The following is a 15,334-nucleotide window of genomic DNA, read 5'->3' on the forward strand; positions in this document are numbered from 1 at the left end:
CACTGCACTCCAGGCTGGGCGACAGAGTGAGACTCCAACTCAAAAAAAAAGAAAAAAAAAAATGTATCTTATAAAGATGTTCAAAATAAATAAACTAAGCTAATCTTGTTAAATTTTTAAAAAGTGTGTGTACATGTAAATATGTATGAGAGGGCACCCAAAAACAACTGGAATTATTTTTTGGAGGACCGGCTTCTTGTAGTACAGGCATCTCCAGGAGCATCCGTGAATTTTTTTTTTTTTGAGTTTCTTTCAGTATGTTTTCCCATTTCATATGGGTGATTTATGAGCACACCTGCCCACACCATGCTGAGTGTTCAGCAGACCAAAAATGGCATGACCCCCATGCCCCATCCTCCCTATTTACCCGATCTTGCCCCGAGCAGAGTTTTTTTGGTTTCCATGGATGAAAAAAGTCCTCCAACAGAAACATTTTGCTGATATGGAAGAAGTGAAACAAAAAGCAGCAAAAGAGCTAAAAGGCATCAAAATTGATAAGTTTAAAAACTGTTTTGAGCTGTAGAAAAACCATCTCAATAGGTGTATTGCATCAAACAGAGTACTTTGAAGGTGACAAGTTTAAACATGTAAGAATAAATACCCTTTTTTTTTTTTGAGCTGGAGTCTCACTCTGTCACTCAGACTGGAGTGCAGTGACCACTCCCAGACACTGCAGCCTCAACCTGCTGGGCTCCGGCGATCCTTCCGCCTCAGCCTTCCGAGTAGCTGGAACTACAGGCATGCTCTACCATACCCTGCTAATTTTTTTGATTTACTGTAGAGATGAGGTCTCGCCAAGTTGCCCAGGCGGGTCTCAAACCCCCGGGCCCAGGCAATTCACTCACCTCGGCCTCCCAAAGCGCGGGATTACAGGCTGAGCCACCGAGCCCGGCCAGTACACAATTTTTTATAAATAAATCCCAAGTTTCTTTGGGCCCCCCCTCATAAATGCTTCTCTTCTGTTGCCTCTACTCTCCTATTTTTTATCCCACCAAACCCCATCTTCTTTTACACTATACTTTCCTTGTCCACATCTGTTCCTTAGCGTATATATTGGCACCCAGAAACTTCATTTAACTTAAGTATATTTAGAGGGGTGGATAACAATAACACTCATAACCAATATAGTCCTGAGCACTAAAATCTGAGCATTGTGCTAATCCTTTTATATGCAGTAAGTGATAAAATTGTCAAAGCACCCAAACAAGTAGAAACTGTTACTATCCTCACTTTTTAGATGAGAAAACTGAGGTTCAGAGAGGTCCTGCTACATATGAGAGCATTGAAGGCATTGATAAATGTGGATGTTAGTCAGTAACAATTCTGTATGCTGGTGAAGATTTTATGGATTCTACTCCACTTGCTGGTACTTCTCTCTTCTCTCTCATCCTGAAGGGTCTGGGTAAAAGAAATCATCTTGGAGTGCTCTGGCTTGGAACCTATCATCCCTCCTGTCTGTCAGAAGTTCTCTAGAATATTTGTGTTATGTTTGAGTTTGAGCAAAGTTTTAATCTCCCCTCAAGTGCTGTAAATATGTAGCCCACAATTCAGAAGAGATGTGGAGTCGGGTGGCTCTGCTTCTTTATCAGAGAGAGATGGCGTAAAACACTATCAAAACAGATAGAAATGAAGAACATTTACTTTGTCAGCAGTTGTTTTATGTGAAAACACCCTCCTGAATAATTCAAACATACATTTTCTAAGATAGTCTTTACAGGTGAAGTGGCTTTATATTCTTCCTTCATCCTTGGCGCCAGTGCTGGGGGCAGTGGTTACATGACCCCCTCCTCAGTAAGTCAGACACTTTATCTAGCAGAAACAAAAAATAGAGCAAGTTCATGACCAGCCCCGGTGCTGTTGCAGGGGTGGAAACAGCAGTCTGGTTAAGTCACCCATGCCATGCTGTAAGCAAGACTTCCAAGGGTTGCAAAGCTGATAGCTCTTGGATGCCACAGTGGAAAATGGCCCTATGGTCTACCTTGACCCTCATGGCCTGGTTTCTCAGGATCCTCTTACCAGGCCCCTTAATCGCACACTTTTCTGTAATTGATTAAAACTTAAATCTAGCATCGAGTCAAGTTTAAAGTCTTAATCTATAGTAGGTTTTGGTCTTTTAACTTAAACCAGGTGTGAACTCACTAGGTTTGAGAATTTTTTAGAACTGCGCTTCTACATACTAAAGTTTGTTGTTTTGTTTTTTGAGTTGCGATCTCATTTTGTCACCCAGGCTAGAGTGCAGTGGCATGATCACGATAATCACGGCTCACCACAGTCTCAACAGCATTGACCCTCTGGACTCAGACGATCCTTCCACCTCTGTATCCCAAGTAGCTAGGACTACAGATGTATGTTGCCATGCCCAGCTAATTTTTTAATTTCTTGTAGACACAGGGTCTTGTTATGTTACCCTGGGTGATCTCAAACTCCTGGGCTCAAGCAATCTGCCTGCCTTGACTTCCCAAAGTGCTGGTATTATAGGCATGAACCACTGTGCCCAGCCTACACACTGAAGATTTTTTAGAAAGGAATTTACTTAAACCTTGTCCAAGTTAGGCATTCTTCACCCCTTCAGGTATGTGTGAAGAACCTGTCCAGTCTTGCACTATCCAGGTGCTCTGATTTGGAGCTGGGCCACCTGCCAAGTCCAGACTCATCAAAATCACAGTGGCTGTCAGCCCTGGGTTAAAAGTGGAAAAACAACCTCACAAATGAGTAGGGCCAAGAATTCCAAATCATAAATAGTGAACCCAACCTTTTTTTTTTTTTTTTCCTCTCTCTCTCTCTCTCTCTCTCTCCCCCCGCCTCTAATTCCAAAGAGAAAAGAGATGGAAAAAAGAAGGAGACCTTCGGACTTGGTTTAAACTGATTAAATAATTGTGTTCAAATCTTTGGATATCTTTCCATGGGGTTGCCATAGAAAAATGAGAAACGCCAATTTTGTGTAAGATAGGGGTTATACTCTCCCATTTTATTTTCCCATTTTCTGGCACATAGCCTGCTGGGACTGTTTTGTCCTGTACCTCTTCAGTTCTCAAATGTTGGGCATAAGAATAATGGGACATTTTCCACTCCACCCCTGGATTCTCTTTTGTGCTTTGCTCTCAGAGCCTTGCCACAGACAGAGAATGGCCTTGGCTACCTACCTCCCAGTACACACGTGGTAGCTTTGAGTCTACTGCTGCTGTTCCCAGTAGGGACAGATTATGCAGAACTGTGAAGACCCAGCTGTGTTAACTTTTCAAAGGTCTGTATCATATATGAGTCAGAGTTGTGTAACTCAGGTCTCTGATTTTGCTTGCAGAAATGCCATACAGGAACTCTCTTGACTGTTCTGACTTTGTGTTATGGGTTACTTTGGGCATGTCTGTGTTTTAAGACTTGTCTACATGGTTTTAGGAGGTCGGATCATATACCCCAGAGGATATTGGCATCATGGTCACAACTATTAACAAGTGAAGTAAGGCTTGCCCTATGGATACACCACACCAGACATGTGGAGCTGCTGTCTACAGAGGGACTGTCTCCTTTCTGGCATCCGGCCTGCTGAAAAAGCCACAGGTCTCTTGGGTTTGACAGCATTGTGGCTTTGCTCTGTTTGTCTGGGGTAGAAACAAATACTCACAGATCCTCCTGCTTCCCACAGGGCTTCTGAATTTTCCCTTAAGGGATGGTATGCTTTCCCCAGACAAACAGCACTTCATTCTATTTGAGTATAAACTATAGTCAGGAAAAATTTAGGGTGGAGATATTGCATCTTTTATGGGATCCACCCATGTACTGTTTGAATTCCCTAATTCCTACCACCCAGCATAAACAACTCCTTTTTTTGTGAACTGAGGTTCAAAAGTTGTTGGGAAGTCATTTTCTCTATACTGAGAAAGGAGACTGCTGTGTTAAAAAAAAAATAGAAGTGAGCAAAGAAGAAGAAAAAAAAAAAAACCCAACAACTACAAAGCCTTCAATCTTTTGGATAAATCAGAGTCTCCTTAAGACCATGACAGGGTTCCTGATGTTTCATATTTCCTATCACAGAATGCAGTGTAGCCATCATTTGTGTTTCATAGAGAGCTTGTTGTTAAAGAAGACAGAGACTGTTGAAGAGTTTGTAGTTTCTTTTAAGGCTTAACAGTTTGGTCATTTTAGTAGTTGTTCTTACTATGCCAGTGGTACCCTGAAAGTCACCAAAACAAAGAATTAATTAAGTATATCTCCAGTCAGGGGTTCACACAGCTGAAAAGAAACCACAAGGATAAAATAAGATGAACTCTATAGAACCTGTTTGTTGGTACAGTTTATTATATTGGATTTTCGTCCTGTACCTTTCTATCTTAATGATTAAAAAAAAAAAAAAAAAAAGACAGTATTTTTCCTAAGCTGGACAATATGGGTTGGCATTCCCTGACCCAAATAATGGTACTCTTCCTTCCTGTCATCATTTCCAAGTGTGCACACATAGACATGCACACGTGATCGTGCACACATAGACATGCACACGTGATCATGCACACACCCTGCCCTTTCTGTCCACTGCCCTCACCATTACTCTGATATTTGGTTACTGGTACTTTAAAAATGGGACCTCTAAGGGAACTAGAAAAATAGCAATAAATTATTCCTTTCAAAATCTTTTTCTAAGAACAAATGTCTTTCATTTCCTTTATTTTCCTTTTTCTTTTATTTGGCAGGGCCTTGTTATGTTGCCCAGGCTGGTCTCAAACTCCTGGGCTCAAGCAATCCTCCCACCTCAACCTCCCAAGTAGCTGAGACTACAGGTGTATACCACTATATTCAGCTATTTTTTTCTTTTCTCTTTGAAATTGGATTGTCTCATGGAATTTTTGCAAGATGAAGGAACTATTTTTTAAAAATAATTAAATAATTATTTCCTTCTTTGAACTAAAATTAACTATAATTGATTGAGCTAAAATTATAGTTGATTAAAGATTTAAGGGATGATGATAATAAATAATAACTAAAATATATTCTAGACATATACTGGCCAGGCACTGTGGTAAGTGCTCTATCTTTATTGGCTTATTAAACTACCCCAGTAACTCACTAGGGTAGCAACTATTATTCCTATTTTACTGATGAAGAAACCAAGAACTTGTCACACCTCTGTAAGGAGTAGGACTAAGATTTGAAAATAAAATTGTAAAACACAAGAAAACTAGAATAAAATTGGGTGAATTCCATATAATTGGGGAGTAGAAAGGATTTTGGAAGCATAACATATACCACAGGCAAAAGTCATAAAGGAACTGGGCTGGGCACAGTGACTCATGCCTGTAATCCCAGCATTTTGGGAGGCGGAGGCAAGAGAATTGCTTGAGCCCCTGGATTCGAGACCAGCCTGGGCAATTTGCTGAGGCCTCAACTCTACAATAAATAAAAAATAATACCCAGGTGTGTTGGCATGTGCCAGTAGTTCTAGCTACGTAGAAGCATTGCCTGAGTTGGAAGGATCGACTGAGCCCAACAGGTTGAGGCTGCAGTGACTGTGAGCTTGCCTCTGAACTCTAGCCTGAGTGACAGAGTGAGACTCTGAGTCCAAAAAAATTGACTATGACAAAGAACATAAGGCTGAAAGTTAAATGACAGATTGGGAAAAAAGTGTTTACAGTATAGATGATAAACCAAAGTTTAATGTCCTTTGGCTAAAGCAACTGGTTTATAAAAATAAGCATAGTTTATTAATGAATTAATACAAGCAGGCAATAAACAAAAGCAAAATAACTTATCAAAACAAGAGGCACTTTTTTCTATTGACTTAGTCAAAACTAAGAAGAAAGATGACAGGCAGTGTTGTCAAGGGCATTGAAAGTAGAGACATGTGCATTGCTAGAGAACTTAGCAATTTAAGTTTTTGGAGTTTGCCTAGTAAAGTCAGTAAGAAAGTACACAGAGATAAATATGTAAGGAAAAGTATTGCAGGAAAATATAAAAGGAAATAATCTAAATATCCATAGTGGGGAAATGATTGTATCAGTTATTCATACAGGTGAAGGCTGGCATCTATTACAAATGCTAATGTTGATGTGTGTTTGTAGAGATGGGAAAATGTTCACTATTTCCTGTCTTAAAAGAGAATACATTTTTTCTGAGATATGAACCATGCAATAAAATGTATTCCATTCTCTCTAGATTCCAGTCTTGCTTAGATTTGTAAAAATATATGGAAGAGAGAAAATATTCTTTTAAGGAACACAATATAGTTTTCCATATTTTTATATTCCATCTTGTTTCCAATTTTTCCCTTTCCCAGTTTTGAATAAAACATTATTAAATATAATAAATTTGAATTATTTTCTATCTGCCAAGCATAACTATAAGTAAAAGAACTTGACTGTTTTCTAAAATCATATGTATATATGAGTATTTAGTAGACATCAGAGAGGCTGTTGTTGTTTTTGGTTTTTTTTTTTGTCACATATATTTTGTTATAATGTCCAAAAGGAGCTGGGTGTAGTGGCTCATGCCTGTAATCCCTGTACTTTTGGAGGCCAGAGTGGGAGGATTGCTTGAGGCCAGACTTTCAAAACCAGCCTGGGCAATGTAGCAAGATCCCATCTGTACAAAAAATATAAAAATTAGCCAGGCATGGTGACATGAACTGTAGTCCCAGTTACTTGAGAGGCTGAGGTGGAAAGATTGCCTGAGCCCAGTAGTTGAGGCTGCAGTAAGCTATGATCTCACCACAGCACTCTAGTCTAGGCAACAGAGTGAGGCCCTGTTTTTGGAAAAGAAAAAGAAAAAAAGATATCCATGAGGTTACTGTGAGTATCAGTAAAAGTGTGATCTGTAATTTTTGTCAAAATTACCCAGTTAGGTCATACATTGACTTACTTAACAAAGGCCTAGTGTAGTCTTCAGGGATTTATTAGACTTTTAGAAACAGTCATACTATGACCAAAGTGTAAACTAATGCGATCATACTTTTTTAAATTTCAAAGAACAATATTGTGATGATTTAATCATCACTAACCAGGAAAGGGGCTCACAATTAAAAATAGCGAGTCTGAAAACAGTGATGGCAATACAAGAGTAATAATTCAGTAAACACAAATGTCTACTATGTGCCAGGCACTCTACCAATATGCAACAACCTCTGTTTTCAAGGACTCACAATCCAGCAGTAGAGACAAACATGAAAACAAAATTGTGCAGTGTGATAAATTCTGGGAATTTGTAAAAAATACCATGGAGACCTGAGGCTGGAACAACTGGTTCCCAGTGCCAGGCAGCATGAATTACTGATTATGGATGAATGTCAGCCTTCCATCTGGGAGTCAGTATAGGCAGACCCAGACCCTACCACTCATGAGTGATGAGATCTTGGACAAATGACTTAACCTTTCTGAACCCCAGTCACCTTATTAATTACAATTCATACCTATCCTGAGTATTGTGAGTATTCCATGATACTAAATATGTAAAGTGCACTGCCAACAGGACAGTTGGTAGAAATTCTCTTCCTTCTCCTTGTAGCATAAATAATACAAGTATACAATTTAAGTAGGTTATGACCTATTTAGTATTTGCAATAATTTGGATAAATACTAAACTGAAATTTACTCTTGTATTTTTATAAGTTCGGGAATTATTTTTTATGCAGTTTTAGTATACACATCCTGGTGATTGTTGTGTTCACTTATAAACCTATTTCATGTTGACATATGGCATTCATTCTTTTTTTTTAAACTAATAATCTTTAGTTTAAAAGCCCATTACACACACACACACACACACACACACACACACACACATTTTAGATTCACGGGTACACATGAGTACTTGTTACATGGACATATTGTGTAGTGGTGGGGATTGGATCTTAGGTGTAAAGGGCCATTCCTAATGAGGAAAAAGATATGTTGTGATTTACTCTTAAAAGAAAATAGGGAAAATAAGCCGGGCTCAGTGACTCAGCCTGTAATCTCGTGCTTTGGGAGGCTGAGGTGAGTGAATTGTCTGAGCCTGCTGGTTCGAGACCCACCTGGGCAACTTGGCGAGACCTCATCTCTACAATAAATCAAAAAATTAGCCGGGCGTGGTAGCGCGCCTGTAGTTCCAGCTACTTGGAAGGCTGAGGCAGAAGGATCGCCGAAGCCCAGCAGGTTGTGGCTGCGGCGGCTGCGGTAGCCGGGATCGTCCACTGCACTCCAGTCTGGGCGACAGAGTGAGACTCCAACTCAAAAAAAAAAAAAAAAGAGAAAAGAAAAGAAAATAGGGAAAATAATTCCTCCCATATCCAACCTACTCAGCATAAGGAGCATAAACCAGAAGTGTTGTATTTTACTACCTGAAATAGAATTAGATATAAATTATTGATTGGTTAATGACTTCAGGCTCTAGGAAGCTGTGATAAAAATCTCTTTGATCAACGGTGCTTTTCTGCTGTTGAGTCCTTTCATCAACTCAAGCTCTTGTTTTTTTTTTCAAGTTACTAAATATGAATTGAAATCATGAATTATGGTCAGGATGCTTTACCCAGCCACCTCTTAAAGTCTCTTGTCCCCATCCTCACCCTACTCCCTTCTTGGGAGCTGGTTAACCAGTGTGGAAGATCAAACAGAATTGCTTCATTCTGCTACTTGTGAAAAGAAAGCATTGCTTTTAGAATTCCTTCGAAAGGCACTTAGGTCTGGCTGAAGACCACAAACAATTCTTACAAGCCTGAGCACAGGCTGAATTTAATTCCAGATCTTCTATACTATGGGCCTTGGCCCCAGATTTAAGGCCTACCTTTTAGCATGGGGCTTGGGAATATATGTGGAATAAGGAAGGTTCTGTGAGAAAAAAATACTGACATGTTTGAAAGCTTATGAACCAGCGTGGTCATATGCTTTCTTGGTGAGCACGAGATTATTCTCATACTTAACTATAACATAAGAGCAATTTCTAAAGTGTATATGTAGTGGATAATTTTGATAATACCTTATAACATGACAGACCTATGTGTTTAGAAAAGTCTCTTATGATTACTCCTGTTTTTAAAAACCCACATATTCCAGCAACATGTTTTGAATATCTCTTAGGTTCTATGCTAGATGGTATAAGTTAGCAATAGGAAATAAAGTTATATAAGTTTGGTATTTTCTTCACTTCATTTTTTATACTTTAGTATCCATAGATTGATCTCTCTCTGTCTCTCTCTCTTACTCTGTCACACATACACACACATTATTTGATATAAACTTTTACATTATAAGTGACATTCTGAACATGCCTTTTTTCCCCCGCTCAGCAATGTTTTTAATTCTAGCATTGTTTATATATAGATATAAAGGTGTGGTTGAATTGTTTTGGGAGGGCACTTTAAAATGTTGTGTAATGTTATAAAATAGTTACATTTTACTTATCTACTTCTATATCAGTGAGCATTTAATTTGATTCCAATCTGCAGCATTAAATAACATTGCCGTGACCATCCTTGCTCAGGACCCTTTGTGGGAGTGTGTCTCTAAGGTAGATGCCTCACAGTACATCAGAGAGTATGGGCATATTCCCTCTTATAAATATTAGGTTTTCCTTCATAATGACTGTATTCGTTTATTCTCCCACTGTAAGCAACTTTTGAAAATGCCTATTTCGATCAGCCTAGGCAACATAGTGAGACCTCATCACTACAAAAAAATTTTAAAATAGCCAAACATGGTGGTACATGCCTGTAGTCCCAGCTACCCAGAAGGCTAAGAGGGAAGGATCGCCTGAGCCTAGGAGGTTGAACTGTGATTATTCACTGCACTCCAGCCTGGGGAGCAGAGTGAGACCTCGACTTACAACAAAAAACTTCTTTTCTCAACCCTGCAATATTTGATGTTGTCACACTTTTTTTTTTCCCAGCCTAATGTTTGAAAATATTGTCTCTTGTTTCATGTTGATGCACTTTTAAGAGTCCTATCCTGGAACCATGAGATAGTACAATAAGAGACTTCTAAAATCAGGCCTAACTTTGCATAAAAGAAAAACATAAAAGCAAAAGCTTGTTATGTTGCATTATTTTCAGATGTAAAAGGAATTGTCATGTGGAATAAAAAGGTTAAACTGACTAATTCTTTCAGCAAACACCTATTAAGCATTTTGTACTAGGCACAAGGATTATAAAGATAAATAGATTATAGTCTGACATCAGGGAGCTCTCATTCCATTTGAAGAAACAGGTAATTAAACCAGTAGTTTCTGCAGGTCCTTAGACAGTGAATGTTCAAAGGACTATAAGGGCACAAAGGAAGGAAAATATCATTTTAATTATCTTAATGATGGGGATCGAATGTTAGAAAGCTAGTAGTTCAAAAGCATTGTAAATACTGCCTTAAGTGTTTAAAAATATTGTCACACCTTTACTCCTCAGCCCAACTCTGCCATAGTATAGTACATGGCAGAATATCCCCAAGAGCTGCAGTATGATGCAGAGAGATTCATATAAGAGAATATGTGTTCCTGTGCCCCTCGTGAGTACAATGAGGGGTGCCTGTTATCTACAAATAGCAATTGAAGGCACCACTCCATCAGCAACAAACAACTTCTCAGCACTTGGCCTGAACAAAACACCATGGGAGGGATGCTGGGGGGATGCCAAAGGTGTATATGACATGGTTCTTGCTCATCCGAAACTCCAAATCTAGATGGGGAGATAAGAGAATTTATGTTTAATGACATTTTAGATACTAAATCATAAGAATCAATTTTACCAAATTTAAATGATGCTTCCATATGGCCCACTGATGAAAGGAAACTTTAATGCATAGAGAAATGTCTTAGAGGGAAAGAATTTATCAAGGTACCGAGCAATAGTTTAGAAGCATAAATGAATTGCATATATTGAGCTCTTATACATAGCCCTAGACATAGTACACACTCAGTACACTTTTTTTTTTTTTTTTGAGTCGGAATCTCACTCTGTCACCCAGACTGGAGTGCAGTGGCACGCTCCCAGTCACCACAGCCTCGACCTGCTGGGCTCTGGCGATCCTTCCGCCTCAGCCTTCCAAGTAACTGGAACTACAGGCGTGCGCTACCACTCCTGGCTAGTTTTTTTGATTTTATTGTAGAGGTGAGGTCTTGCCAAGTTGTTCAGGCAGGTCATGAACCCTTGGGCTCAGGCAATACACTCACCTCAGCCTCCCAAAGCGCTGGGATTACAGGCTGAGCCACCGAGCCTGGCTAAGTACACTTTTTAAAAACACTTTTTGGATTAAGATAATGTTATTAATACAAATATGTCAAGAAAAGTCATTCCTTTTCTCTTTTTCTTTTTAGTTTTAAATTTTTGTCTGTCTTGTTTTTTAGGTCAAGAAGTGGTTTTCAAGTGCCTTGGAGAAGGGATTCTTGAAAAAGCCTTTCAGGGGTATAATGCTTGTATTTTTGCATATGGACAGACAGGTAAGTAGTTGCTTTTCTTTATAGTCAGTGATATTAAATATGCATTTCTTAAAACTTAACCATGGAAAAATCTTTGAGAAGCAACAGAAAAATGCTTTTGACTTTGTGCATTTAACTGAATTATGTGATCAAAAAAGTAACCCTCTTTTTTGAAGGTACAGTAGTTTTGGTAATTGAGTAATTTTAGTGTTAATAAGAAAAGCTAGTTTCAAACTATTAAGTGTCATTTTCCTAAATTATAGTTTTAACCTGTACTTGAACTAGAAAAATAATTACCAGTTTCTCAGTATAAATGTATAGTAAAATCTATAGAAAAACTCTTAGTATCATCCTGTACTGAAGACTTTCACTAGGATAAAAAAGTGACGATAGGTTATTAAACCTAGGCTTATAAAACAAATGGTTGAAACAGGCAAAACAAAAACGTACTAGTGGCTCAGTCATTAACACTCTGAGCCACTGTTTTCTCAAATGGAAGGTAGGAATAAATAAATAGGTCTTAACAGTGCTGCCTAGTATCACATCACAGGATAACCAGGAGACTCCGATGAGAAAATATATGTATAAGAATATATGAGATATATATAACAGTAAAATACTGCTGATGTGAATAATGTATAATTGGAGTTTTACTATTCATACTTTTTAAGATTATGTATTTTTAGAGATTGCCTTTATGCACATCCAACTGTAAACGAGGTGTCCTCCAGATCTTGCAGTGATGGCCTGGAGGCCATGAGTATAATGGAGAGAATGTAGCCTTGATATCCAAGGACCTGGGTTTGAGGATAAATTTGCAACTTTTCTGCTGTGTGACCTTGGCTGACATACAAGGTAAACTTGTATGGTTGGAACATTGCATTTTGCTTCCTTTTCTACCCTTTTTGCTTATTCTCCTCCAGGTTCTGGAAAATCCTTCTCCATGATGGGCCATGCTGAGCAGCTGGGCCTTATTCCAAGGCTCTGCTGTGCTTTATTTAAAAGGATCTCTGTGGAGCAAAATGAGTCACAGACCTTCAAAGTCGAAGTGTCCTATATGGAAATTTATAATGAGAAAGTTCGGGATCTTTTAGACCCCAAAGGGTAAGTTAGTGATTGAAGTTAAGCTTGTAAATAAGGATAATAATTTTAAATGATTCTAAAGTCAAAATTGCAGGTGCATATATGTATTTCAGCCCTTGGTCACTACTCTGGTTTCAGTTCACTTACCAAGAAATCATCAGTTCTCAAAGTCTGTTGGTATATCCAGTATACATACAGTTGATCCTATATTTATATATAAAGTTGCCTATGTATATATGTATATGCCTATGTATATATGCCCTTTGAAAAGATGTTTTCGCTATTGGTATTATTTTTCGCCATCATGAGCTATTCATAGAATTCTTCCATTGATATTGGGAAGCAGTATCTCCATATTGAAGGCAAAATGGTTGATGGACTAAAGCCACCCAGCCTAGGCAAGTAGTGTCTTTCCTTAGCTGTGAACTGGAATCATGTGGGAATTTTTTAAGTATCCACTGGCCCAAGCTCCGCCCATAGAGATCATGATTTGGTATACCCAGGGTGAAACACAGACATCTGTATTTTTTTAAATTAGAAGACAAAAGCTAGATGAATTTAATTCATAGAGGAAGGAGAGCCACTTACTTTTTTTCAATTAAAAAAATTTTGTGCAGATTTTTGTCCGGACGCAGTGGCTCATACCTGTAATCTCAGCACTTTTCAAGGCACAGGCAAGAGGGTTGCCTGAGCCCAGGGCTTTAAGATCAGCCTGGATAACCTGGCAAGATCTCAACTCTAAATCAAAAAATTAGCTGGACGTGGTTCCAGCTACTTAGAAGGCTGAGGTGGAAGAATGACCTGAGCCCAGCAGATTGAGGCCATGGTAGCCATGAGCATGCAGCTGCACTCCAGCCTGGGCAATAGAGTGAGACTCTGACTCAAAAAGAAAAAATTTGTGCTGACTTTAAAATAACATGTATTGATAGAAAATTTAGAAAATGAAGTGTAACAAGGAATAAAAATGATTTATAAGCCCACTATTCAAAAATAATCACTGTTAATACTTTGGTGCATTTTAATCCTGTGTTTCATATCTGTACTGTGTGTGTATGTGTGTACTCATACGCATGCGTGTACATGCACATGAATTTTGAAGTCATTCTATAAATATAACTTAGTATCCTGTTTTTTTTATGTAATATAATGACTACTTTCTCCTGTCATTAAAAATTAGTTTAAAATCACATGGGTATAGTGACTCACACCTGTAATTTCAACACTTTAAGAGGCTGAGGGGGGTGTATCACTTGAAGTCAGGAGTTTGAGAACCACCTGGACAACGTCGCAAGACCCTGTCTCCACTAAAAAAAAAAAAAATAGCAGTCATGGCAGCCCATGTCTGTGGTCCTGGCTACTTGGGAGATAGCTTGAGCCCAGGAGTTTGAAGCTGCAGTGAGCTGTGATTGCGCTACTGTACTCCAACCTGGGTGACAGAGCAAGACCTTGTCTCTTAAAAAAAAAAATTGACTGAGTGTGGTGACTCACGCCTGTAGTTCCAGCACTTTGGAAGGCTGAGGCAAGTGAATTGCTTGAACCCAGGAATTTGAGACCAGAGCAACATAGCGAGACCTTGACTCTACAAAAACTTAGTTGACCCTTGTGGGATCCCCCTGTAGTCCCAACAGATTTGGAGACTGAGGTGGGAGGACTACCTAAACCCAGGAGGTTGCGACTGCGGTGAGCCATGGTTGTGCCACTGCACTCCAGCCTGGGCAACAGTGAGACCCTGGAAATAAATAAACAAATAAATAAATAATTTTGGCAGCTGTATAATATGTAATATTTCTGAGCACTTATAGATCTAAAAGATTTTAGATGAAATCAAGATCAAATATGACCAAATTATATGTGGCAAGGAAGTGGCCCAATCATGGAAAATGTATTTATGTCAAGAAGCTATTAACTATTTAACACATACAAAGGAAAATTTGTAATATTTGTAAGGTATAAAGTCGTAAAATCAACAACTGTCTACTCACAACTTGGCTTAGTGAATGGACAAAAGCCTGCCATATATTCCTCTTGATCCCATTCCGTTCCCTACACCTCCTCAAGGGAACTATGAGTATTATGAATTTTGTGTTTATAATTCTCTTCATCTTCTTTACTATTTTCATATAATATTGCACAATTTTTAACTTTGAGTGACACCATAATATATGTATTCTTTGGTGATTGCTTCCCCCACCCAATGATTTATCTATTCTTACATAGGAAGTGCTAATGTAGCATTCCATTGTATTATTATACCATATATACATACAAATTTATCATTTGTATGGTTCCTGTTTTTTATCATTATGCTTTTTCTCTGAGCATCCTTGTACAGGTCTTCTGGTGCATGTGTGTGAGTTTCTAGGCAATACTTCTAGGGGTGGAATTGTGAGACACAAGGTACTGAATCTCCAACTTTATTAAATAGTGCAAACTGTCAGTGTACCAATTTACACTCCTACCAGCTATGTACAAGAATTCCAGATGTTAGACACCATCACAAAGCACTTGATATTGTGCTAGATTTATTTTTTCTTGCTACTGAATAGCATTACAGACACTCTGGCAATGCAAGCAGAGTGAACTGAGTGCCAGATCATGTACATCAAAGTAACTCTCATGAGGACTGCATGGTTTGCCCCTGTTTTAGAGTACAGCAGAATTGTTCTTTGTCACATTGAATTCTCCATCTTAAAAGTTAGTAAAATCTACTTTGTTGGGGTATTGTGAGATTAAATGGAATAACTGAAAAAGAGCTTAGGGAACAATGCCAAGACTTTGGGAAGTACGCAGTGATTCTTAGTTCCTTTCTTCTATACTCTAGTGATACTAAGCATTGACTCTTAATTTGAAAGGTGATTAATTTGAAAGGTGATTTGATTAATATTAA

At 38.5% G+C, this 15,334-nt stretch overlaps 1 protein-coding gene across 1 annotated transcript in view; it reads left to right on the forward strand.

Moving 5' to 3' along the window:
• The window catches only part of KIF13A (kinesin family member 13A), a gene marked incomplete at its 5' end in the record, with an annotated part of 226,880 nt that overhangs the window by 115,225 nt on the left and 96,321 nt on the right, over window positions 1-15,334 (forward strand). Inside the window, 2 exons of the mRNA XM_021712662.1 lie at window positions 11,293-11,385; window positions 12,288-12,468. Of these exons, the coding sequence (XP_021568337.1) occupies window positions 11,293-11,385; window positions 12,288-12,468 (274 nt within the window). The remainder of the gene's footprint in view (window positions 1-11,292; window positions 11,386-12,287; window positions 12,469-15,334) is intronic.

This window comes from Carlito syrichta, unplaced genomic scaffold, assembly GCF_000164805.1.
Source record: "Carlito syrichta isolate Samal-C Ts95f unplaced genomic scaffold, Tarsius_syrichta-2.0.1 Scaffold303572, whole genome shotgun sequence".
NCBI classification, from domain to species: Eukaryota; Metazoa; Chordata; class Mammalia; order Primates; family Tarsiidae; genus Carlito; species Carlito syrichta.